At 42.7% G+C, this 24,657-nt stretch overlaps 1 protein-coding gene across 6 annotated transcripts; it reads right to left on the bottom strand.

Moving 5' to 3' along the window:
• Positions 1 to 357: 357 nt before the first annotated feature.
• IDS (iduronate 2-sulfatase) lies at positions 358 to 22,473 on the bottom strand. Of its 6 annotated transcripts, none has more exons than XM_055727608.1 (10): positions 15,214 to 15,367; positions 14,577 to 14,713; positions 13,341 to 13,518; positions 12,333 to 12,421; positions 10,877 to 11,077; positions 10,093 to 10,263; positions 9,307 to 9,433; positions 7,625 to 7,798; positions 6,597 to 6,927; positions 358 to 544 (listed from the first exon to the last, which is right to left on the bottom strand). In XM_055727608.1, the coding sequence occupies exons 1-10, from the start codon at positions 15,320 to 15,322 to the stop codon at positions 385 to 387; spliced, it is 1,677 nt and encodes a 558-aa protein (XP_055583583.1). In that variant the 5' UTR covers positions 15,323 to 15,367; the 3' UTR covers positions 358 to 384. The 6 variants fall into 6 exon arrangements, with proteins under 6 accessions (XP_055583583.1, XP_055583584.1, XP_055583585.1 ...); XM_055727609.1 differs by lacking the exon at positions 358 to 544 and adding an exon at positions 5,852 to 6,276 and having other exon boundaries at positions 15,214 to 15,366; XM_055727610.1 differs by lacking the exons at positions 358 to 544; positions 15,214 to 15,367 and adding exons at positions 14,401 to 14,452; positions 22,341 to 22,473 and having other exon boundaries at positions 6,301 to 6,927.
• Between the last annotated feature and the right edge of the window lie 2,184 nt (positions 22,474 to 24,657).

Raw genomic sequence — 24,657 nt, 5'->3', positions numbered from 1 at the left:
TTCCAGCAGAGCAGATAAAGGAAAAAGATGAGTATCCCCACAGCTGCATGTAATGAGGGCTCCCTAAAGTAATGGATCACATCCTTCTTGCTGTGAAATATTCAAGAGGGCTCAAGTAAAGAGAATCATTTCCTTCAGCACAAGATCAAACTCACTTTGAAAACAGGAACACGTGGGAAGTTATTAGGCTAGGCTGTAGGTTCAATCAAGGATAGATATTATACACTTCATACCTGCCAAGATTTGTCTTCTAGGAATTATATCCTAATTCTATTACCAGGGGGGAAAAAAATATCAGAAAAGGCTCCTTTTTTTAAAGCTGCAATAGCAGACACTGAGATCAAACCAAACTTTTTCCAGACGTGATTAATACTTAACCTTTTATTAGGCAATTTGTTGGGAGAAAAAGCCCTTCTTTAAATTCACTGCAGCTCTCTGGCCAGGGGAAGCGTTTCTTTGGCTCCGCAGGGGCTGGGTAGCCTGGCTTTCCAGGAAGGAGTAGCGGGAGCCCGAATGTCCTTCCAACAGCAGCGCTGGGGTGAGCCTGCAAGGCAATACAGCAGTGCTTGACGGTGGCGGGGTAAGAAGGGAAATGGAAGAAAAAGCTGCTGTTCCATTTTTCAGAGAATTACTACAAGCCTTTTCCAGTTGCGCACTTGTCCTTTATGTTAGCGTCTCCTTGACTACTTTGTGTCATCTGTAGACCACATTGGGAAAACTTTGGAAAAGCCAAAACAGCTGTGGGTTAAAAGCACCAGGTAAGAAATCAATGTCATTTTAGATCCGTGTCTGCTCACAATTCTTGCCTGAAATTAAGTAAAAATTTCAGCTCACTAGACTGGAGTCCCCCTTACCTGTAAAAGGTAAATCTTAATCTTCCCCAGCTGCCCCCTCTCTCCTTTCGTCTTGAGCCCTGGGGCACCGACACCACTCTCTTCCCACAGCACTGCCAACAGAAACGACATAAACCCAACTCCAGCCTTCAGCGCTGTGCTAACATGAATAATTATTTGTGGAGCTAGATTAGAATTGTCATTTTTAATACCATGAAAAGATGCATGAATTAGGATTTTTTCCATCACTTTCTTTTGCCAATATTTTGAAGTTTTCTTGCAAGATAAAAATGACAAAAATATTCTGCTTTAAAAACTTGAATTAACACTTGTGAAATGAGCCATTTCCTTTTGACAAAGGTGAACACTTTCATTCTGAGGTCAAAATTTTTTGGTTTGACTTTATTATTTTCACAAAGTAATTGCATTCTCATTCATTATAATACCCTTTTATATTGTGTCAAAATTACACAATATAATAGAAATTGAAATAAAATTGAAGCAAAGGTCCCTGATCTTATCAAAGCAAAACTTTTCAATAAAACTGTCACCAAGGCAATATCTCAACATAAGACAGTTTGATTTAATCAAACAAACATTTTCCTGACAAAAAAATGACGGCAGTCAGATGATATTCAGCCAGCTCTTAAAACCTCCAGAAAAGATGCATAACCAAGACTTTGTTCATACCTCTTGCAGCCCAACACAGCCCTGAAGCATGACCACACTCTGCTGTCATTTGTATCTAACTTTACCAAGCAGCTTCAGAGGGCTGTCTGAGAGGAATCCAGTCCAGATATCTGCTAAACATTTAGTGCAGGCTGGCCACGGAGCACGTTCAAACAGTTCGGAATATGTAACCTACAGGTAACTGCTCTTCAGTTACACAGAAAGGCGTAAACTGGGAATTTTCAGCACAGGTGTATAACATCCTGGAAATTAAAGGCTTTGATTCTACTGTGGCATCGGGACCAAACAAAAAGAGCAAGGGTTTTGAATACATGGATAATGCCAAATTGAGTACACTCAGGACAAAAACCACAACACAGTTCAGAGGTAGATTTTCAAAAATGTTTCAGAGAGAAATTCAAAGAAATTTTGCAGTCAACCACAATGTGTACAAAGCTTACAGATTTTATACCTAAAACACAGAAATAAATTAGAGCAGAAACAGGAAGATGTGAGTACCCCTAGATGTCTGCAGTGCCTAAAACCAGATATAAAATATTTCCCTTTCCAGTCTTTCTCTCTAGATTTCTGTTCTTTATCTTCTTGCTGGATCCTAATCTTTCAGCTCATGACTTTATATCCGATTTCACTGTTCATTACATATTACTGTTCCTTTCCTCTCTGCTGCTTCAATCTATTATCCCAGCTCCACGTCCGAGTGCACCTACAGAAATATCACAAACTTTGCCATTTCCTCTTGCTTACTCAAAGCTCCATTATAGTTGGGCCCTTCACACACTGTGTGATAAAAATGTTGTTCTACTATTCAGCATTGAGCCAAGTGTTAAACAGAGGGCAATAGGCTCTTTCTGCTGCTTCATATGGTGGATCTTGACATTGGTAGGCTATCTTCTTTCATAAGCAGAACGCCCACAGACTTTAAAAGGTCTGTATGTGTAGGCAGAGTCGTCAAGATCCACCCGTGCAGATCTGAAGATAATTTTCATTAGCTAGGAAGTCAAATACAGAGGCATACAAAGTTTTGACACCGAGTCATCTTAACTTGGCTGGCAGTTTCTGATGCGAAGAGCAAGAAGGTCTACAGCCTACAAAATTGTAAAGTGCTGGAAAACCTAGTTACCAAGAGGGTAATTTAATTCTTTATGTAGCATTTCACATTTGAATGCTAAGTATCCACTGGGGGGGGGGGGGGGGGGGGGGGGGGAGGGGGGAAGGGAAAAAAAAAAACCAACCCAAAATCATTCCACCTTCAAAGAAGGGTCTCAGCTGCAACCACCACACACTTCCCAAATACAGTCAGTGATTCTCTCTATCCTAAAGGTCTGAAACATAAGCTGAGCACAGTGCCCTGCAAAACCTGCGTGTTGACCACGGCACTATGGCCATTTTGCCAATGGTGATATTGCTGCCTATCAGAGCAAGCACACACTAGCACAGGGAATCCCATCCTTCATGCTGTGGAACACTCGTTCCAGCAGGGGACTCCACTTGACCAATACAACACAGCAGCAAGTCACTAATACATAGTCAACATGCAGCAGTGATTAATTAGGTAACATCTGACCAACAGCCGGGACGCTCAGCTGCCTTTGCCTCTCACCACACAAAAACATTTGCAACTCACACAGCCAGCTATTAATTCAAAATGTACCCCATTTCCCCCAGCAAGCACAGAGCACAGGCCAAAGGGGGGATTCCAATCTGTTGCACAGCACAGTATGGAGCTACAGCATTTCCATATACTCCAGCATGCACAGCATGCCTGAAATTAGACCCAAATCTTTCCTTTGCAAACAGCATGCCGTAAACAGTCAAGTGCTACAAAGTACACCCAAATACACAGCAGTCTCAATTTTTTAAAAGATTCCCATTGTTTCTGCTTTGTACATAGCATATTTTTTACCTTGCTTTAAAAACTTTGATTTTGGGCTGTTGTACATCTACACACTAGAAACACTGTCATGAGTTATGATTGACTGATGTACAGCTGTTTAGGGACCAAAAATTTAATTCCATTGCTTAATCACTCCTGTACATTAGCTTATTAACAAAGGCCTGTTTATTGAGTCTGCTTTGTGCCAAGTGCTTACAACGGCTACTCTGGGGTCCCCAGTGTAACCTCTCCATACATGTACCACAGGTAACAATTCCTGCTGATGCAGCATCATGCTGTTCTTCCAGCTGTTCAGGTGCCATCCTGAGAAATAGGGTCAGCACTGGCATCTCATTTATTTCCTGATGCTTGGCTTGCATCCTCTTCCCTCTAGAGAGAGCGCTGTTCACAAGAGCACTTTACTTTTATTGCTCCTGTTAAGCTCTTTTGCTCTTCGGTGGAGTTTGCTCAGCCTAGCAAAGCCCACAGCTCAGGCTCTCCAGAAGCAGCAGCATTTTGGCTGGTTTGAAAAAAAATGGGCCTTCTCCCTTTGCCTCTGCTGGTTTTGCACTTTGCTCAGCCAATTCCCTAACAAAACTCACTCACATAGCACTTGCAAGAGCAAAGCTTTTTTTACTGCTATGACTCACTCGTCCTCAAAACCATTAAGCCTCAGCGCAGCAGTAGCAGAAGGAAACGGCTCAGTAAGTGGACAGCAGTCCTGCTCAGCGACTTGTGCAATTATTCAAGAATGTCCTTGCCTTGAGCACGTGGATACCAGTCTTGATTCACTAGTTGTCAGAGACAATTCTGTTTCATGTCTCCCCAAAAGATTACTGGATTTTGATTAAGAAAGGTCAAGGACAGCTTTTCTCTTCCAATATAAAGAGAATGACTTGAGAGAAAAAATACTCATCACCTAGCATGAGGACTTTTATCTCCACTTGAAAAATTAAATCGCCTGAAGTGATGGGAGGCTTAGGGCGGGCTATGTACAGGAATTTTTTCGTGCAAATAAATCCCTAAATAATTTACCTACGTGCCATAATTTTAAGTACCCCTGAAAAAAAGTCTGTTTTACAGTTGTTTTAGCAGAGGACAACACGCAAAGCTCAGGTAGCCAAGTCTAAGATAATAGCCATTTGCCTGATCAATTTTAGATGTACATTGTGTTACTGACCTAGCATACCAGAGATTTAGATTAATCCTTAACACTTGAATACATTCCCCAAAATAACTTTCCCCAATAGCTGATTTTCCTTTAAAGGAAAGCGTGTCAGAGATACAATTAGCTCCAGCTGCAGACTTCCAATCTCTGCCTGGCACCAGCCTCAATAAAACACACCTTCAACCAGTGTGAAATTGGTGTAGCTACGTTGAATCTGCTACATGCAACCGCAGTATTTCACACTAGCTGAAGATCTAAGTATACATGCCTAAGTGTGGTAAAAATATGTTTTCATCAGGAATAATAATGCTGCAGAACACACAGCATCTTGGGCTGACTAAAACAAATGACAAGTTCCTAAGAAATATATTCTTCTAATTGAGTTTAAGGCACTAAATAACCACTGTCTTCTAACAGAGACTCAGATTCATGGCGGGTATCTCTACATTAATTAGGAATAAGACTGTCACATGGATTTTAATGAAATAAAGTTATGTCTCTGGTTTCTCTAGGATATTAAAGTCAATTCATCCGAGGAAGACAAGTAACGGCTGGATTTTTCTTTTTGTAGGAACTGAAGCAGTTCATTGAGGAAGGTAGCAAGAGTTAGCACTGTCTGAGCAAGCTCTTAGAAGGTACAAATTCTGAGCGCCTCAATTACCAAGATGGAATTGCAGAAATCCAGAGGGGTAATAGAACACAAAAAAAAAAACAAAAAAAAAAAAAAACAACCCACAACCAAAACTACTGCCATCACACTAAAGTGTACCTCATGAGTGTGAGCTTAAGGTACAGATAGCACTTAAACAAAATACTCAGCAAAAACATTTCTCTCTGATCCAAGCTCCCCGACGTGTTTACTTTAATGTATTTGGCCACATGGGAACTACTTAGCAGCATAGCTTGGGATAACTAATGGTCCACACCCTGTGGTGCTAAACACCACACTAAAAACAAGATGGGAGGCTTTCAGCTATCCTAGTCCAAAACCATGACTGCCAAGCCCCACTTAGTGCATCTAAGTGCAAACATCCAAGTTTGCGTCTCTGGATGTGCACTGAGCAGTTCAGCAACTACAGCAACCAGCAAGCTACAACAGCTAAAGGTTTCCATCTCTTTTCACCTGTGTGGTCTCACTGGGCCAATCCTCATGAAAAACCACAGAAGAGCATACTGGTGTTACCTTAACCCTTCAGTCTTACTTAGTGTTTCAGTGATGAAAGCAGTTTTTTCATACACATTAATTAAAACTGCAGATCCCCTCCTGAATGGTAAGAAGCATGAATCTCCAAATCAAAGCTTTTTATTTAAAATAATTAAATTTTGAATGAAACACATGAAATTTCTCTCAGCTTTAGTTAGAGGTAAGGCTGATGACAGCAGACATCTCAGTCCTTCACCACTACCGACTGTCTCCTTGGCCACTCCAGCCCCAAGTCTCCCAGGTAAAGTGGACAGGACCCATTTACTGATGACAGACATTCTCTGTACAGCCTTTCAACACAGAGAAGTTTCTTTTTTTCCATCTTTTATACCACTAGTTTCAGCACAGATAATGAATTGTAATGATTTTTAATTCTTTAGCCACTACGGAAGACCAGAAATGTTTCACATATGGGCCTGCATACCCTGTGTGGCCTTTTCAGAAGCGTTGTGAGCTTGTGTTTGAAAATACAACTGCAGAAGTTCTGACTACTTCAGCGTAATAAGGCCTGTAACAAGACAAAGGCAATAGCTAGTGTTTTGATACAAACAGGATTTTAATTTGATCCAAGTGTCCTCTGTACAACAGAAAAGTTTTTTATAAAAAAGCAAGTGTTACTTCAGTTGCAAGAGCATGCACAAAGAGGTTTCTGAACCCTAGTGCTTCAGGAAGCCAAGAATTTTTTTGAGCAAACCACCATGTGAAGTATTGTTATAGATGTTATAGTCCTGGTTTGGATCAGTCTCCACCATGTACAACTCTCCTGCATGGATATCCTCAAAGTTAGCACTGAAGTTGTTAGGATAAAACTGAACCCATACAGTATACCTGTAGTCCACTGTACGCATGGAGTAGCCCATGATTCTGATGTCTTTCAGCTTTGGCTTGTCAGAGTTCCACTGAGGAGTGTCTGCAGGCCTGGGATACTGGCTGAAAGCAACAGGTTCTTCATTAACACACCTGTAAGCGTCATCATACCCATCCTTCTCTTCCTCCACATTCTGTTCAGAGGCATTAAAATACCGGACAATGCTTGCCCCCTCAGTGCACAGCGCAACATGAAATGAAGTCTCTGGGCACACAGGAGGAACCTGCAGGCCAGCAAGTTCAGCGAGCGTTGAAAACAGAGACACAAGCTCAACCACTTTTTTGCTTTGCCCTACAGGAAACATCAAAATACAAGTTACAGAACATGATGGTTTGACAGACACTGGCAGAACATTTTAGAAACTTTTTAGATAACTTTAGTTGGTGTTCTATTGAAAGTGCTTTGTACTAGATTTGTGAAAATCAAGACAATTAAGGTGTGGCAATTAGCTCTGAAGATGCTAGTCTATGCATTTATGATGTATTTTTAACAAGAAGATTTTTGCTACCATTTTCTTTTCTAAAATGTGCAGCCTTCAAGATGATAATGCTCATTACTTTGAAAAAATCTCTTCACAATGGCAAACTATTGACACTGGGATTTGCTTTAACACAAGAGTGCCTCCATCAAAACAGTTTCCAGCACCACCATTTTAAGTATAGATACTACACAGAGAACGTTTACTAATCACTGTTGGAAAGACAGCCTCCACGACTACAAAAGGTAGTATAAGTATCCTTTTAGACATCTACACCACACAAAAATAAATCACTGTGTTAACGCAGACATCTAGCTGTTTCCACTAAAGCAAACCTAAGCAAAGTGAAAGTTTGTGTCCAAGGATTCCCTTCACCATCTTTTCCCTCATCAGTACAAGAAGCACAGCCAATGACACTGACTCAAGCTGCCTGTAGGCAAAGAGTATTATTACATCACCTTTCCTTTACATATTGCCACTGCAAACAAAAAATAAATGCTGGAAATTTACCTTGAGGTACCAAGCCTAAAATATGGCTAAAAGGGTCAAGGTAGGGGAAGACCCTCTCTCCTCGACTAATAGAGGAAGTTGTCATTCCTGGTACGTAAAACATCAGCGGCACACGGGTGGCAACATCAAAATTGCTGTATTTTGCCCATTCACCATGTTCTCCCAAGGACCATCCTAGATGACAAAGAATACAATTCAGAGCAGATACTGGGTTAGTAGTAAATTTTTTTCACTGTAAATTGACTCTGGCTGTTAAGGCCACTGGTCTGTTATAAAGGTTATATTAAAAGGCAAATAACAATCTGTATTTAATTACAAAAAGATTTTTCTCTGATGGGACAGCTATTTCAACAACCACCTAAACCTTGCAACTTGATACTTTTATTAAGGAAATAATTACACCTTTCCTTATTTCCCCTACTCTAGATTAGAATTAGGAAATCGGCATTAAAGCAGTAGCAAAGAGGAACTGGGTTGTGTGTCAGTGCCTGCAAGTCTCCAGATCAATTCCAGAAAGCACTCATTTAAATTCTGGGCAGTTGCCAGCTCTCCATTACTCCTGTTAACACTGTAACTGAACATCCCTTGGAGCTAAGGCTGCTATCTATGCCAGATTGCCATATCAGGATGTTACCCCTGAGGAGGCAATAGAGATGAAAACTCTTTAGCTCTCCTCTTCCTCTTGGAAGAGATGCCAACATGACTTCCTTCCAGGCAGATTTATTGCCAACTTCACTTTGGGGGAAGACAAAGGAGCTCCATGACAGCTACGTTAACACATGGGGTTTTTGGATCACTTTGCTAGCCATGGTGCTGGAAACACCAACTGTTTACAGACAACCACACCAAGGAAAAGCGGATTTCAGTTTACAACAGAAAGTCCAAGTCAAAGTGGCAAGTCAGAAGGAACATCTAGAGTCACTTTATTACCAGAGTATTAATTCTATTGCTCTGCAACACATAAGGGCTTGTTTATACACACACACTCACAGAAGTCAACCCAAATTAACTCAAAATGTGACCTGAAATGTAGTTAAGCCATATCTTGGTTTAAGTCAGCTAATTCATCCCCCAATTAAAGGGACCGGGGGAGGGGGCAATATTTAATGAATATTAGAATATTGAAACAAATATTAAATGCTTGAGGTATTTGTCCCATGATTTAAACTCAGTTTTTTACCACTAGGATCCAGGCTGTGCAAGACCTCAATTATGAGCCATATTGCTGTTAGTTTAGATGCTCTGCAAGGAGCAATGACAAGTGCAAGAAAACACACTTCAGCAGTTAACGACAAAGCCTGTCACCCACTATACCAGATGGCTCTCCACAAATTGTAAAGGGGGAGGAGCAGTCGCTGTCCTCTCACAGCACTGCTCCCAGCAGCTGTCGCTCCTTGGGTAGGCAGTGGGAATACAGCAAACTCAGCCCAGTGTCCTGGCAGTCTCATCACTCACTAGCAAACCCTCAACCTAATTAAAGAGAGGTGCCTGCAGGGGGACAGAACCATACAGCCACAGAAGCCTCCGTCAGTCCTTTTAATTAGAGCAGCCAGACCAGCCGGATATACAAGGTACGGCAGCTCTCCTGTACATTATATAAACACACACTTGATCAAAATGCCAGCACCGAGTCGCACAATTAAGTTATTAGCAGAGAGCTGGAGAAAAATTTAAATGCTTACCATGATCAGCAGTGAAAACTACTATTGTGCTATTGGAGAGCCCTACATCATCCAAAGCATTCAAGAGCAGGCCAACTTGCATATCCAGGTAAGAAACTGCTGCATAATAGCTCTGACGAATCTGACGCTACAAGTTAAGAAAACAGGGGAGGGGAGAAAAGTTAGCTTTTCCCCAGACTCACACACAGGAGAACCAGTGAATGGCTGTGTAAGCAAATGAACTAAAGGACTTTACTTGTAAAACTTTATCTTTTTTAAGTGGCTGTAGCCTGATTAACATCCCAGAAAAGGTAAACAGGGAGGGGGAAGTTAGAAAATTCTATCTCCCAGAAGTTTTTTCAAGCAAGATGTTGTAAACCAATCAGCCCTGCTTCTCTCAGCATCCAGCCAGTGCACCTTATTTTGGCATAAGCACTGGAAAGTAAAAGTCTTGCAAAAGAAGATATACCAAGTGATGGCTTGAAGCAGATAAACAGATTCAGATAATGAAACAAACACAACATTGGTATCTGCTACAAACATTCCCTTGTATACAAACCAGGAGCACATACTACTATCACTAGCTGATGGCTGATCTCTTCCTCCCCACACAGGCTAGCCTGACTGCAGTTACAGCGAAGGTTTGCATACAAGGGTAGAGGAGACAGTGTGCAAGGCAGGGAATTCATAGTATTTGCAAACTGTCAGTTGCTGAGTACTGGGGAACATCTAAGAGCAGCTGACTGGTCCCTTGCATTTGAACAAGTTAAGGCAGTTTGACTTCAGTGCACTGTACTGGCAGCTTACCTGGAAGTCATCTGGAAGTGGTCCATAGGGGAAACTAACATTTAATGCTTGCACATCATCCCTCTGCCTGATATCCGTCCAGGGGTTGTACGCCACAGAAGGTAGTTTCTCAGGCACCCAGGGATCTGGGGCTAATGTGATATTTTCCAAGGGGTACAACTTGAGAAATTCCTTTACAATACAAACACACATAAAGACTGCCCTCAGCTCTAAGGTCTATTGCAAACTTACTGTTGTAAAGCAGCAACCATTTCCCCTTGCATGACCCTTTAATATTCTTACAGTTTGCAAGGTTTCACTCCCCTTCTCCCAGAGGGTAAAAGCAATGCTATGCTAGTCAGTCCCAAGCAATTCCTGAAAAATACTGAGTTAGTAAGTGCCTAAAAACAGCCTCCTGTATCTCAAAGCAACACAAAAATAGGAGGTTCAACATCACTTCCTCTGAAATAAGTAGGAGTTTTGCCACCAACTCAAATAGGGAATGGAGTACAAGATCTTGTAAGGCCTCATTATGTCATAGTCCATCAAGCTGAACACTATCTCCATACAACAGCAGTCACTCTTAAAGAGGTAGAAGCCTGGCTTTTGGCTGAGCAGTCACAACTCATCCTCATTAAGCATTCTAAAACGCACCATAGGTGACTGCTAAAGTTACACCAAATCAAGGCTGGTTTTCAGCTTGCTTTCCAGAAACAATAGCAATAATGCATTTGTGGGAACACCTTTGAAAAGCAAAAGTAACACTTGTCTAAGTTCCTTTCCTTGCAGGCTCCAGTTCCCTCACCTGAGGGTACCTCAGTGGGATATGTGGTTTGTGGTAACCGACAGCCAGGAAGAATTTTTGCTTGTTGGTTTTCATAACATTCAGTAAGCGTATGGCCTCTTCAGTGCTCTGAATATCAGGCAGAGTACCACTGGGCATTTCTGTCACATCTACTGGGCACACCAAGTTAGCATAAAGTTTTCCATCTTTTCCCCTACAAGTCTTAAAAAAAAAAAAAAAAAAAAAAAAAAAAGAGTTAATTATGGAAGTTGTAAAAACAAAGAAGAAATCCTCTGTTCCGTAACTTTCAAACTAATTTGTTTCTCAATCTTTCTACCGACAAAAGACTGCAGATTGGATATGAAAAGAAATTTCATAATTTATACAAACACTAGAGGTGCCAAGTACATTGATGAGTGAGCAGACAGCTTCAGAAGTTGAAGAATGCAACTTCCATGTCTATGGAAAAGCAGAATCATCTCTAAAGCTGGGCAGAAGATTAAATGTAGTCAAATGGGAAAACACACAGCTTCTATGATGAATAGTATGTCTGACCTACTGGCAAGAAGGCAGAATTTGGTTATGCTACACACATGCATTTTTACTCCTTTTGATCCCAAGAGCTCATAGAAAGCTGCCTGGAAGCTAATGACTTCATTTCTGAGCCAACGCCAGCGATGGCTGTTGTATAATCAGTGAAGAAAGATAAGTTAGACTAAACAGTTGCCAGGAAAAGGTGGCCTCAGCAGGGTATTAGGGAGAGTTGCTAAATGAACATAAAGAAAAGTATGTCATGGATACAAATACTGTCGCTGTTAAAACCAGCCTTTTTCAGCAGTAAATGCAAGAACAAGGCATCTCCAAGGCTGTCTGTAGCCTCATGGCTGGAGCTTCTAGCTTTGTAGCATATAGATACCAGCACATGATGCTATCGCAACATTGGCATAAACATAAAACACATTCTTTTGGGCCACGCTTAAGAGTAACAAACGTTCCAGAAAACTGAATCAGATAATATAGTAACAGATACTCCAGGATTCCTCCCCCTCCACCCCTTCAGCCCTGAGCTCTTTATTGAATTAAGTTCACCAAGCCTATTGACAATGTTTTGTCACTTACTAAGCAGAGCAAGATTAGCATGGAAGTTGACAACTGCACTTTTCAGATAAAGGAATTAACGATCTAGACACAAATTAAGATTACTCTTTCTTGCAAGCACTTTTATATCTCAGTAACTTAAGTTTCCAAATACTAATTTAGAAATACTGAACACATCAGCAGGATGGGCACATGGATTAGCATGACACACAACTGGAGACAGGCCTTCTGTTGAAAGACTAAAACAATATCAAAGCAGCTGCTTCCCTGCACAAGGTTGTAGTCTCACAAACCACAGAATATAGCCTGTGCTTGACACAGGGAACTTGATTACATCCTGACAATTCTGACCTGTTAAGGTCCCACAAATCACCCTTACCTTATCATTTTCATACTTTTCAGCTGAAGGATGAAAGGGTGGAATGGACCAACTGTATGGGTAGTCATCACTGTAATTGGATGAAATCCCTGAAAAGGGGAAATCATTAGAGATGCTCTAATAGTTCACTTAACCAGGAAGAGCTCAAACACAAGTTTATCTTGTTTCCAGTTGTTCGTCTGGTATGGGGGTTTGGCTTTTTTTTAGGGGGGGGTGGGGGGATGGGTTATTAAATATGCTAAATGAAGAAACATTTCAAATTATTTTTGACCATTAAGAAAAAGAAAATCAAGAAATCAAAGTCAAAAAGTTTCAGACAGACATTTTTTCCTGAAATACACTCCGGACAGGTAAGGGAGACTCAAGCCTCTTGAAGAGCCTAACTTCAGGGAATGACAACAAAAAAAACCCCACCAAAAAAGCATCATTAATCACAGTTTTCATGTACATCCTTAATTAGCTTTACTATCAACTGGAAGCCCATATATCCACACAAGTTTAGTTCTGGGATAAAGAACTACCAAAAAGAGGGTCAGTTTTGCATTATTGTTCAACTCGGTAGCGTCATTGCTTTTTAACTAGTGAACTAACTTCCTATTTATTTGGTAGTATTAGCCACACGTTCTATATCTCCTATCCAGACAGCCAGCCTATTACGAAACATGACACGTGTATATGCAGAGCTAAGACAATGAGCCTGTCCAGTAATTTCATCTTTGGTGGATACCTCACTTCCAGACATATTTTTAGAATGTTAAGACATTTGTTCCCACAATCCCTAGACAAGATGTGCAAATGTTCATTAGATAAGTCATCTAATATATTCATCTCTAATACCTTAAGATTTAAAACCAAGGCTTAAAGACAACCTACAATCTTTGTACAATCTGGCTTATTATTACGATTTCAGTTGTCAACATAGGAAAGAATCAGTTGATACTTATATGTTTGTGAGAACATACACATTAAGCACATGTTATGTTAAGGAGATGACAATTCAAACCATACCAGGATGAAAAACTTTCCCCACAGATAGGGTCACGTAGCCATTTTCCTTGAAATACTGGGGCATTGTGGAATAGTTTCCTGCGTGTACTCTCCAGTAGGAGTAGAAATCATACAGTCGGGTAGTATCAGGTCTGCGTCCAGTAAGAAACGACACTCTACTGGGAGCACACACGGCTTGCTGAGGAGAGAGCCAGACAAAAAGGCCATCAGTTCAGAACAAAAAACAAAACACATACAAACTGGCTTAGGTGTAGCTGGGCAAAACATCGGAAGGCTCAGGAACTGCAGTGAAAGTGTTTCATATCACTTCAAGCTAGAATGAACAGCATCCTCGTGAAGAATACCAATTCCCTATTGCAAACTTTTAGCAAGATATAAATTTACATCTCTATAATTCTTCTTCAAATAACCAATTCATAAGCACTAAAAGCTTTCCTTATGAAGGTAGTAGCACAAAAAGATAAAGGTCAGGTTGTGTTAAAGACAGTGCTTTTGAAATCTAGCAGCTCACACAGAATTAAGCAGAAGCAGCAGACGGATTGTGCTGACAAAAGCCCAAAATCTAGTTCATCTGGACTGCCTTAAGAGTAATGACAAGAATAAACATATAGAAGGTTCAGGTTATGGTGCAAAGGCCTCACCAAATCCATTTCAGATTGGCAAGGGCCAAGAGTTATTGCTTTAAATTCCTCATAACTGGCCAGAATTAGGCTCAAACTTCTAGTTTCTCAGCAGAGAGAAAGTTGGGAACATATGCATCCTATGCAAAGTATTCAAGTAAAGAACAATTAGTGAGATTTTGACTCCTGTATGTGATGCTTGCCACACAGTCTGTCCTTTCATAAAAGTCTATAGGATAGATTACCTCAAAAGAAAGAAAAAAAAAAAAGTAAAATATGATCTATTACAAACAGTAGAAAAAAAGAATTCTTATTTAGTAAAACAGCATTTTTAAGTATCTCTTCGCTGCTAACAGTGAAAATGCTTGAGTCACCTTACACTACTCCAAGGACTACACAAACACCATAATTCAAATGTTCCGTTTTCATAGTTTTCTCACCTTAGTGAAGAAGAAGGTCCATACAGCACAGCTCAGCCTGACCATTTACTTTCTATTGGAAATACTTATGGTTAATAAATACTTGCTTTTCCCAGCGGCCTGCCCAGCACCTCCGGTGACAAAACCAGCAACTACTTTGCATGGAGAAAACCTTCACATTAAGTGATTTACCTCACCTGTGCATACGCATTGCTGAACACAACGCTTTGAGAAGCGAGTTGATCGATGTTTGGAGATTTCACAAGCTTATCCCCGTAACAGCCCAACGCAGGGCGCAGATCATCCACGACTATCAACAGGACATTCAGGCCATCTGCAAAGAAACAGAATTAGGAACGTATTAACTGCAGCTCCAGTAAGCTGAGGCTACTTTGTGCAGATTTATCAGTTTCTAACCCTTAAGTATACTTAAAAATTCAAAAAATAAAAACAACAAACCAGCAAGAACATCTAACATCTGTGTAAGGGAACGTAAATAGTGGGATTAATTCCTTCACACATGGAGCCCGCGTTCGGCCCGGCCAGGCCCCGGTGCGTTTCCCGTCCCCGCAGCACACCCCGCCCCGGGACCCCGCTCAGGAGGGGGCCGGACACCGGGAGGCGCGTTACGGTCCCACCGGCTGCCGCAGCTTCGCGAGGGGCGTTAAGGCACAGGCATGCCTCCGGCGGCGTTTGATTAAACATTCATTAAACACGGATTTTTCTCGGAGGCGGCCGGCTGGGCTGCGGCCCGCAGAGGCACGGCCCGCCGCGGCCGCCCGGAGGCACGGCCCGAGCCCCGCCACAGGCGCCCCGCCCGCGGCCCCGCCGCACCTCCGGGCCCCGCCGCCGGCTGCGGGGCGAACGCCGGGGCGCGGCGGGGAAGCCCCAACAAGCAGAGACAGAGCCAAGCGGCCGCACGGCTGCGGGCAGCCGCCGCCATCTCCCGGAGGACCGGCGGGGGCGGGCGGGGCCGGCTTCAGGCTTCCCGGCCCCGCCCGCCGGTGCGGCCCCGCCGCCGGGCCCAACCCGCCCCCGTCCCAGCGGCTTCCAGGCCGCCGCCGGCAGGGCGCCGTTCCGCCGCGCGACCACACGGTGGCGCCGTGGCCCCGCGCACCAGCTCCGGCAGCGGCGGGGCGGGGCGCTCGGGCGGGCCGCGGGGGCGGACACGGGCAGAGCAGCCCGGCGGGCACCGGCAGAGCGGCACCGGAGGGCAGCCGCGGCGGATCAGAGCGCGGTGCTGAAGCCGCAGCCGTTGCAGGGGCAGCGCTGCCGGGGCGGGAGCTCGCTCCGGCCCTTCCCACGCTCGTTCCTTCCCGGAGCCCGCGGGCACCGGCCGCAGCAGCTCCCCGGGGAGGGGTGTACTCCGCGGCGTTCTGGCCGTTCTTCCTTCCTCATGCAAATGGCTGTGGGGAACGGGGAAACCGAGGTTCAGCATTCAAAGACGCCGTCTCGGAGCCGTGTGTTAATCCGGTTTGCTAACGCTCCACGGCCGGTCACTCGGGGCGGAGCAGCGCCCACGGCCCCGGGACGGGACACCCACCCCAGCCGCTGTCCCCTCCCCGTGGCGGCAAACGTGACAGCGGGAACTAGTTTTATCAAAAGCCCTGGGATTTTTCATGGTTTCCATCCACAACTGTGGAAGATTTATCGCCACTGTTTCTCTGAGGAACAAAGTCACTGTTTACTCTACAGATGCTTCCCACTCTGCAACTGGTGGGTTACCAGAGACCAACCAATAAAGCTGCTCACAAGAAGCTTATAAAAGGATGAAAAGTCCATAACTATGTAGCCTTAAACGTTTAACAAGCAGGGAAAGTGGCAAGAACCATGCCAGCATTGAAAATACACATACAGCTGCCTTCTCACTCACTCACATGTGAAAACCGCTGTGACAACAGCACCTATGTGGCATGTGGGTTTGTCTTTGCTAGCAAGTGTTAGGTGCTCCTCTGACTACAAATGGCACATCAACAGTGAAATGTACCGGCAAATATCAGTGTCTTTAGCATCAGACTATCAAAAAAAAAAAAAAAAACAAAACCACGAAACCCAACAACTAAAGGGAAAAGCCTCCATTTACAGAAAAAGCCATGCATCTCAAGTGGAATCTATAATTTTATTCTTTCTGTGCTACAGGACTGTGTTGGTTGCTCTTTCTTATCAAAATTAAAATGTTGGCAGCATGAGTTCTGAGACAGGAATGCCCTAATTGATCACTGTTTTTAAGCTGAAGACTATCATATGGAAAGAAAATCGATAGCCGAGTGTGGAAAGTTCAGATAGCGAAGCCTGCCTCGTCAGGGGCAGGCAGGCAGGTGGATTAGACCTTTTGTGCTGCTAGGATTGTGCAAACTGGTATTTCTGCAACTTTGAAGTTATCTGCACTAAGAGAAATTGCCATGAAAATAGTCTTATATCTGGACTTTCCTATATGCTCCTCCTTTTTTTTGTTGGTTTTCGTTTGGGTTTGGGGTTTTGGTTTCCCCACACACACACCTAGAAATGTTAATTCAAAGGGAAAATAAAGACTTTGAAGGCTTGTCTGGGATCTCCACATGCCGTATCACTTACATCCACTGCTCTGCTTCTGGGTATCAGATGCAATTAATCCACAGCATGTCCAATGCATAAATAGCACAAAGCCCACGCATGCTTTCTCAAGATGCTGGACATATTGCACACATGCACATCAAGAGGAGAACACGTCTGATAAGCCAAGCTCTTCTTGGGTGGGCTGGATCTCCTGCACATTTGCTGTGTTGGTGGCTCATACAGTACCCCCAATACATACAAGGCACAGCACATTTAGTGCAAGTTCTCTATACATGTAGATGATAGAACAGAGATAAGCCAACCATATATATTAAACTACATGTGCAATGGAGATTATGAAGCAGAAATACAGGAAACTGTGTCTGGAGAATCTGAAGCAGTAATATAGGAACTTCACCCTAACACCACCAAGAAATTCCTAAAAATATTCCCCAAGTTAATGGCTTTTTTCACTGGAGAGTGGGCGTCAAAGCTTAAAGCACCTCAGAAACAGACGCCACCTTTTACTCATTTCCGAGGAAGCTGACAGATCTATGAAACTGAATAAAATTAAATCTTTTTGTAATGCAAGGTAACCATTTTGTTAAAATACCTATAGGAATACTTCAGAAGAGAGCAGATTTATCAGAAAAACTATAAAAACCAGCAAGTGTAAGCTAATTAAGAATATACAATTCATCAGTTAAGCATCTTCAGGTGTTTGCAAACAGTACTGAATGCCTTAGTTGCCTATAACTGGTTTGCTTTGCTAACTTTTTAAGAGAATGGGATAGAAAATAGCCTGTTTCTCTGCTCTATAATGAAGCCTACCTGAGGCTTGAACTATGCTGTTTATGCACTCACACCATAAGCTTACCAGGAGCATCAGCTAAAACAGTCTGTCACAATCCTATTGTTCAGTGGGATGTGTGGTTTAGAAGTCCAACACATTATGTATTATACAGTGTGTGCATACACATCCAAGCACTTACACTTTCTTTAAACTATTACAGTGACGTTTATTTTTATGTGGATCTTACAGTTCCTTTCTTCACAGACTGGAAATGCTGGAATCAAACCAGGAACACTGTTACTACACATACAGTTACTACAGTGTACATGACATGCAACCAGCTCATGAATATTATTCAGTGTATTTGATGATTGCATATTTTGAAATTAATTTTGTGTATAAGCAGTGTATCTCACAGATATCAGCAGCTCTCCTAGCACAGATCAGTTGCTGGAAATATATGGAACACTGCATCCCCAAGTGACTCTTCATTTGGAGAATTTTTATGGAAAAAGCAAAGGAATTCTTTTGCTATTGCACATGCATTTAATTACCATAATGCCTGCCTCTCTCAAATGCATAATACATTAAGTGGTACTTGATATGGTGTCATGGTTTAACCCCAGCCAGCAACTAAGTGCCATACAGCTGCTTGCCCACCTCTCCCCACCCCCCTCAGTGGGATGGGGAGGAGAATCAGAGAGAAGGTAAAATCCATGGGCTGAAATAAGATGAGCTTAATAATCGAAATAAAATAGTATTGTAATAATAATGATAACAACAACATTAATAATTACATAATCGTGACAAAAAAGGAGACAACAAAAAGAGAAAACCAAAACCCAGTAAAAGCAAGTGATGCAAGTGAAGCCTGAAATCTTTTCACATATCCCACAGCGCACTCCGGGATAGGGATCACATACCTCTTGTTCTGCCTCTTCCTTCTGTTCTTGTGGTGACCCTGCTTCGTCCTCCTTCACTAAACAAGCTGCCTTTCCTGTCCATTTCTTCTTGTGTGTAGGGGCGACTGATCCTGGCCTGGGTGGTCCCCTGGCTCAGCCACAGTGCTTGTCACAGGGGTTGGAGTAGCCGCAGTGTCTGTCATTCTGTTCTAGATCCAAAGACCTTCTTTGCCCCTCCAGGGTGCTGAATGGTGCTGAACAGGGCTCGGTACACATGGGCCAAGCCCCGGCACATTGCAGTGATTTGTGTCTCTCTGGAATTGCCAGCATGACAGCATACTTTTCCCAAATATGTTACTAGGTTGTTTGGGTTCTGCACTTGTTCAGGGGTGAAGTTCCAAAACAGTGGAGGTACCCACTGTCCTAGGCACTGGCCCATACTATCCCACACACTCTGACACTTATAACTATCCACTCCTGGGACAGATCTCTGCATGGTATTCTTAAATAGTTACTTAATATTAAACAAGATCTGGAACACATTTAGCAACATGCTGGTTCCTAGCAATACGATCATGCTGGTTCCAACATCCCAAAGATACTCAAGATTTTCAAAATTCTCAAATGCTACTGTAATTAGCCTGGTGGGGAAGGAGATGTGAGAAGATGCCTCCTCTAAATGTTAGCTCTCCAAGGAGAAAAGGTTAAAGGTGTAATTGTTAATAATTTCTGATAGATGGCTCCCCAAGTACAGAGATGACAGCAATGTTGAGTACAAATATCTGATAAGTCTCATGACTAGGAAGTCTATAATATCATAAGCCAGTGTTACAAAGTACAACAACATGATAGCCTTAGCCCAGTTCACACAGGTGATAAACAGCACAACGGGGAGCATATACTGCAAGTGAAGTATTACATTATGCAACTTTAAGAAGCAGCATACCAATGCTGAGAGCAAATAAATCAACATCTTGACCAGCGACTATTAAACTAATATAATGAATGCTTATAACAAAGTTGTTCTAATGTGTTCTAGTCAGATCTGTTGTTATCTCAGCCCATGGTGCCCCACATTAGGCATCAAAAAGGACTGTCGTGGTTTAACCCCAGCTGACAACTAAGTACCATGCAGCCACTCACCCACATCCCCCTGCCCCACCCTGTGGGATGGGGAGGAGAATCAGAAAGAAGCTAAACTCCATGGGTTGAGATAAGAACAGCTTAATAATCAAAATAAAATACAATAATAATATAAGAATAAAAATTGTAATGAAAAAGAAAACAACAGAGAGAAAAACAAAACCCAAGGAAAACAAGTGATGCACAATACAGTTGCTCACCACTTGCTGACCCATGCCCAGCCAGTCCCCGAGAAGCACACAGTGGCTCCCAGCCAGCTCCCCCCAGTTTATATACCGAACATGACGTTTTATGGTATGGAATATCCCTTTGGCTAGTTGGGGTCAGCTGTCCTGGCTCTGCTCCCTCCCGGCTTCTTGTGCACCTCCTACCTGGCAGAGCCCGAGAGACTGAAGAGCCCTTGACTCAGGGCCAGCACTGCTTAGCATCAACTCAAACATCAGCGTGTTATCGGCATTGTTCTCATACTAAATCCAAAACACAGTTTATTTTCTTCCTAGTAGCTGGTGCAGTGCTATCTCAGCTGAAACAAGGACATATGATTTCCTTGTTTGCCTACCATGAGTATTGAGCAATCATCGTAAGTTCAGCCAACTAGAGAACAAATTTCACAAGGGTTGGGGGGGTGGGAATCTTTCTCAAACAGCACACAAGTTCTGATGCTAAAAAGCAAATGGGGGTGATGCCAGATGAATGACTGCAGAGACTAAAATCACAGCCCTAATAGTATGTCTTTGACAAACTGGTCTCACAGCTCAGATGTCCACTCCACCCAGGATGTACAGGCATTTGAGCTGCCTGTCTTTCAGCTTCTGAGCTAAACGATTGCTGTATTGCATATGATGAGTCAGGACTGTAATAGGAAAGGTTAAACCTAAACCTTGCCTGAACTGGAGACCGCTCGTACAACACTCATCAGCCATTTCGCGAGAAGTCCCAGAAGCCCTTCTGAATGTCAGCCTCTGCCACCTGCCACCACCACTGATCATCAGATCTGACAATCTGATAGTTTAGCAATATGCTGAAGCATATACTGAAGGTTTGGGTGTCTACAATAGTGCTTGCACAAGTGTTAGTAACGTAGATGAGGACACCAGCATAATAGCTGAATATCTTAAAATTGCCTATTTTCTATGACAGGCCCACATTAAGACATGGTAAAAATCCAGCACAGCAATATTTTTAGTGGGAAAAATCCTATTAATACAACTCTGTAAGAAATGGTTGTACTGTCAGACCCCTAGTATGAAGTAGCATTTTCATTCCTGAGGATGCTTTCCAAGAAAGTTTCCACATGTATACTTTCTGTTTAAGGGAGGATTTAAGCAGTTTCATTTGGAAACTGTACTCTTCAGTGTTGAAACTTGAGCCAAACCCCAAGAAACTAATAGGTAACAGTCTCTCAAGTCAGCATGTAAGAAATAGGTTATAAAGAAGTTAATGCAAGTATCAGAGAAATAGTTTTATTTTTCTTTACAAAGTATATGAACAACTTGGCTTTCTCTGCTGTTTCCCTATGCTGCAAAAGGGCTTTGATCCTCCTCTGCTGGATGGAGGACAACAACGTGCCAAGGAATAGCCTCCAAGATAGGAAACAAAACTAACACTAAGACTTGCTGGTGTTCTTTGTTTCCTCTGGCAAGCAGAATAAAGTGTCTTTTTAAGACTAAGTGAATACGGTCAGGCAATATAACATAACCCAAGTGCTGAGCTCCGCCTTGGAAGGATGTCTCAGCTCTTCACATATGCATCCTGTCCTTGCACATGTCCCCCAGTGATTTCACCAGAACTTAGCTCAAAACAGTAACTGCAAATACCACGGTAGATTCATGATTAAGTCTAAGGGATTTTTCTGCACCACTCAGTAATTCTAAGAAAGCAGGTTTTCACAAACAAATGGCTGGGCACTGTGATCTGTTCACTCAAACTGGCAGAGGTGCTGTTTTCAATGAATTAATATAACTGCACAAATATATTATTATTTATTTCTCATGCATTATAAAATGTATTTGACTAATCACTACAGGAAGCTTCTGATTAGGGATAAATAAGTTTGCCAGACTTTTTTTTTTTTTTAAAAAGCACTGTTTTCCTTTTTGATGAAAATTATTTCTGTACAGACTGCTATGACAAAAATGAGAGGCCTGTTAAACATATTAACACCTGCATTACTATCTGTAGCTTTCTCTGGCAGATATGGTGAGGGAGTGAAATAGCTATAGCAAACATGGAGCTGCCTGAGCCACTGAGACATAGCATTGATAAATTAATTTTTGAAAGATTCCATAGGTCTGCTTTCAGAAGCAAAGGAAACATACTTTTAAGTCATCTGTGAACATCAGCACTCAAGTGTAAGCTAAAAACATCTCATCAGAGGCACATGCATAGACTTTTTTTAACATTCCTATAATAAATAATAGGATAGCATTGTAGCCTATCCTTGCAGCCCGATCTGCAGAGCTATGCACTAGAAAACACATTGTAGGCCTTAGATAATACATTCCTAATCCAAAAATACTCATTATAAGCTTTCATTTCATATACAGTTACTTCTCCACAGCTGAAGTGTGTCATGCAGATCTGCTCACCTGCAGCACATTCTCTTGTCACAGCACTCTCCAAACTATCAAGCTGCAATAAGGTCTTTTATCACCACATACCAGCATACTCTTCATAGTCAGCCCCTCTGCTGCCTTCTCCCAGTCTCACCTCACCCAGGGCCCACTCGCTCTTCTTCCTCCTCTGCTCTCTCTTCACTGGCTCTCAACCACTTAACTTAACCAGCCGCAGCTGCACCTTATCTTCATCGGCCAACCGTCGCCCCTGAAGCCAGCCCACAGCTGTATATTATCAATGTTAATTAACCCAGCTTCATTCCTCTACCCTCCTTCTCTCCCAAGTCCTAGTTTAGCAATCTCACACGATGAGTTTTCCCAAGCAGTATCGGAATGTACGTATGTAAATGTATGTACATATGTAAAGTATGTAGTATCAGAGCTGTTTCTAAGATACCATTTAGATTGACTTCAGAGCACTGGGCAATAGGTAAGGCAGGTGCTGTTACCCCCCCCCACAAGCAGTGAATCAAAGGCACACCTCAGTCAGGGTTTCTCCCGTTACCTGTTTGGCCTGTAAATGTGGCAAATTAGATGCTACCAGCTCCGTCTCTGATGCGCTGGCCAGAGAAGAGATGGGTGGATTAAGGAACTGGAGTTCTTCCTGACCTCCCTGCCCCTGTTGCAGGAAATGTGCCTGCAGTTCAGGCAGCACTCAAAGCCCTCACGCTGTGCCCAGCTCAGCGAGGGCAGGCGAGCACGCTGCAGCATAGCCCCGAAGAAATAACTTTCACGCACATAAGCGTTGACATAGGCAATTTCTCAAGTTACATGGAGAGTACAATAAAAAGATAAAGCCTGCAAACAGGAAAGCCTGTGTAAACAAGATGTCATGTAATACCACTGAATTCTTTAATGTGGGTAGCTGGCAAGGACTGGTCTATTATTTAAACATCTACAAACGCTGTTTTATTTGCTATTCTGGATTAATAATTGCTGTGGATTTTAGCTAGTGTCCTGCTTTCACCAGGGATAGGGTTAATTTTCTTCTCACTAGCTGGCACAATGCTAAGTTTTGGGTTTATTATGAGAATAAGGTTGATAACAGACTCATGGTTTTAGTTGTTGCTAAGTAATGATTATGATGTGTCAAGGACTTTTCAGCTTCTCAGGCCCTGCCAGCGAGAGGGCTGGAGGGGCACAACAAATTGGGAGGGGACACAGCCAGGGCAGCTGTCCTGGACTAGCCAAAGGGATATTCCATACCATAGAGCATCATGCTGAGTATATAAACTGAGGGGAGGGTGTTGGCTGGGGCTGGCCAATTGCTGCTCAGGGGCTGCTGGGCATTGGTCAGCGGGTGATGAGCAACCGTATTGTGCATCACTTGTTTTCTTTTTTTTCCTCTTGGGTTTTATTCCTCTCTCCCTCTGTCTCCTTTTCATTACTATAGTAGTAATAGTAGTAGTAGTATATTTCATTTTATGTCAATTATTACATTTTTCTTACCTCAACCCATGAGTTTTATCTTTTTCCTGATTCTCCTCCCCGTGCCACTGAGGAGGGGAGAAGTGAGAGAGTGGCTGCATGGTACTTGGCTGCTGGCTGGGGTTAAAACACAACAGGCAGTATTTTGGATGGCATCCTCAGTGTAGTTACAAAATACAGTTGTTAAACCAGAAATAATCTGACCCCCGTTTACTGTTAATAGTGAAAACTAACCAATCCTCTATTCCCCTTGCTACAACTGTCTTACAGGGGAAGTGAATAAGCTCATCAGTATTCAGGTATAGCTAACAGGGAGATCACCTTCTGTTAAGCAACTCTCCATCTCAAACACTAAAACCTTGCAATTAGTAATTTGACAAGGACACCAAAGTACACAACCACGTTGCTCTGACTAAGGTGATGTTTTCTGTAGTGTCATTCTATCTACAAAGCACGAGAGGAGTGATTCCTGCAAAGGCACAGATCCTGACTCCCATATACATGCAAAGTGAGGGATGCAAAGCAAGAGCCATGAAGGTGGAAGCACAGTGAAGGATAAGCAGGGATCTGTAATTAGGCAAAGCAAGGCAGAATTAAAAATTGCTCAAGGTATGACAAAGTGACACTTTTTGTCATGCTTGACTAAGAACAGTAGTAAGACCAAGAGACGTAGAACTAGCAGTTGTAATAGTGAATAACAAGGACTTTTGACAAGATCAAATTCTTCCTTTCTCTGCTATCTCCTTTCTTCACTGTTCACCTTAGGGAACAGATCTGTGATTCAGAACTAAAAAAACCTTTTTCTCACAGCCACTGTAGATGTTTCTTGTACTGCTCCGAGTTTACCATGTACACAGTAGGA

Source organism: Falco cherrug, chromosome 15 (genome assembly GCF_023634085.1).
Source record: "Falco cherrug isolate bFalChe1 chromosome 15, bFalChe1.pri, whole genome shotgun sequence".
NCBI classification, from domain to species: domain Eukaryota; kingdom Metazoa; phylum Chordata; class Aves; order Falconiformes; family Falconidae; genus Falco; species Falco cherrug.
Note: the sequence above shows the minus strand (reverse complement) of the source record. Positions and strands in the feature narration are given on the sequence as shown.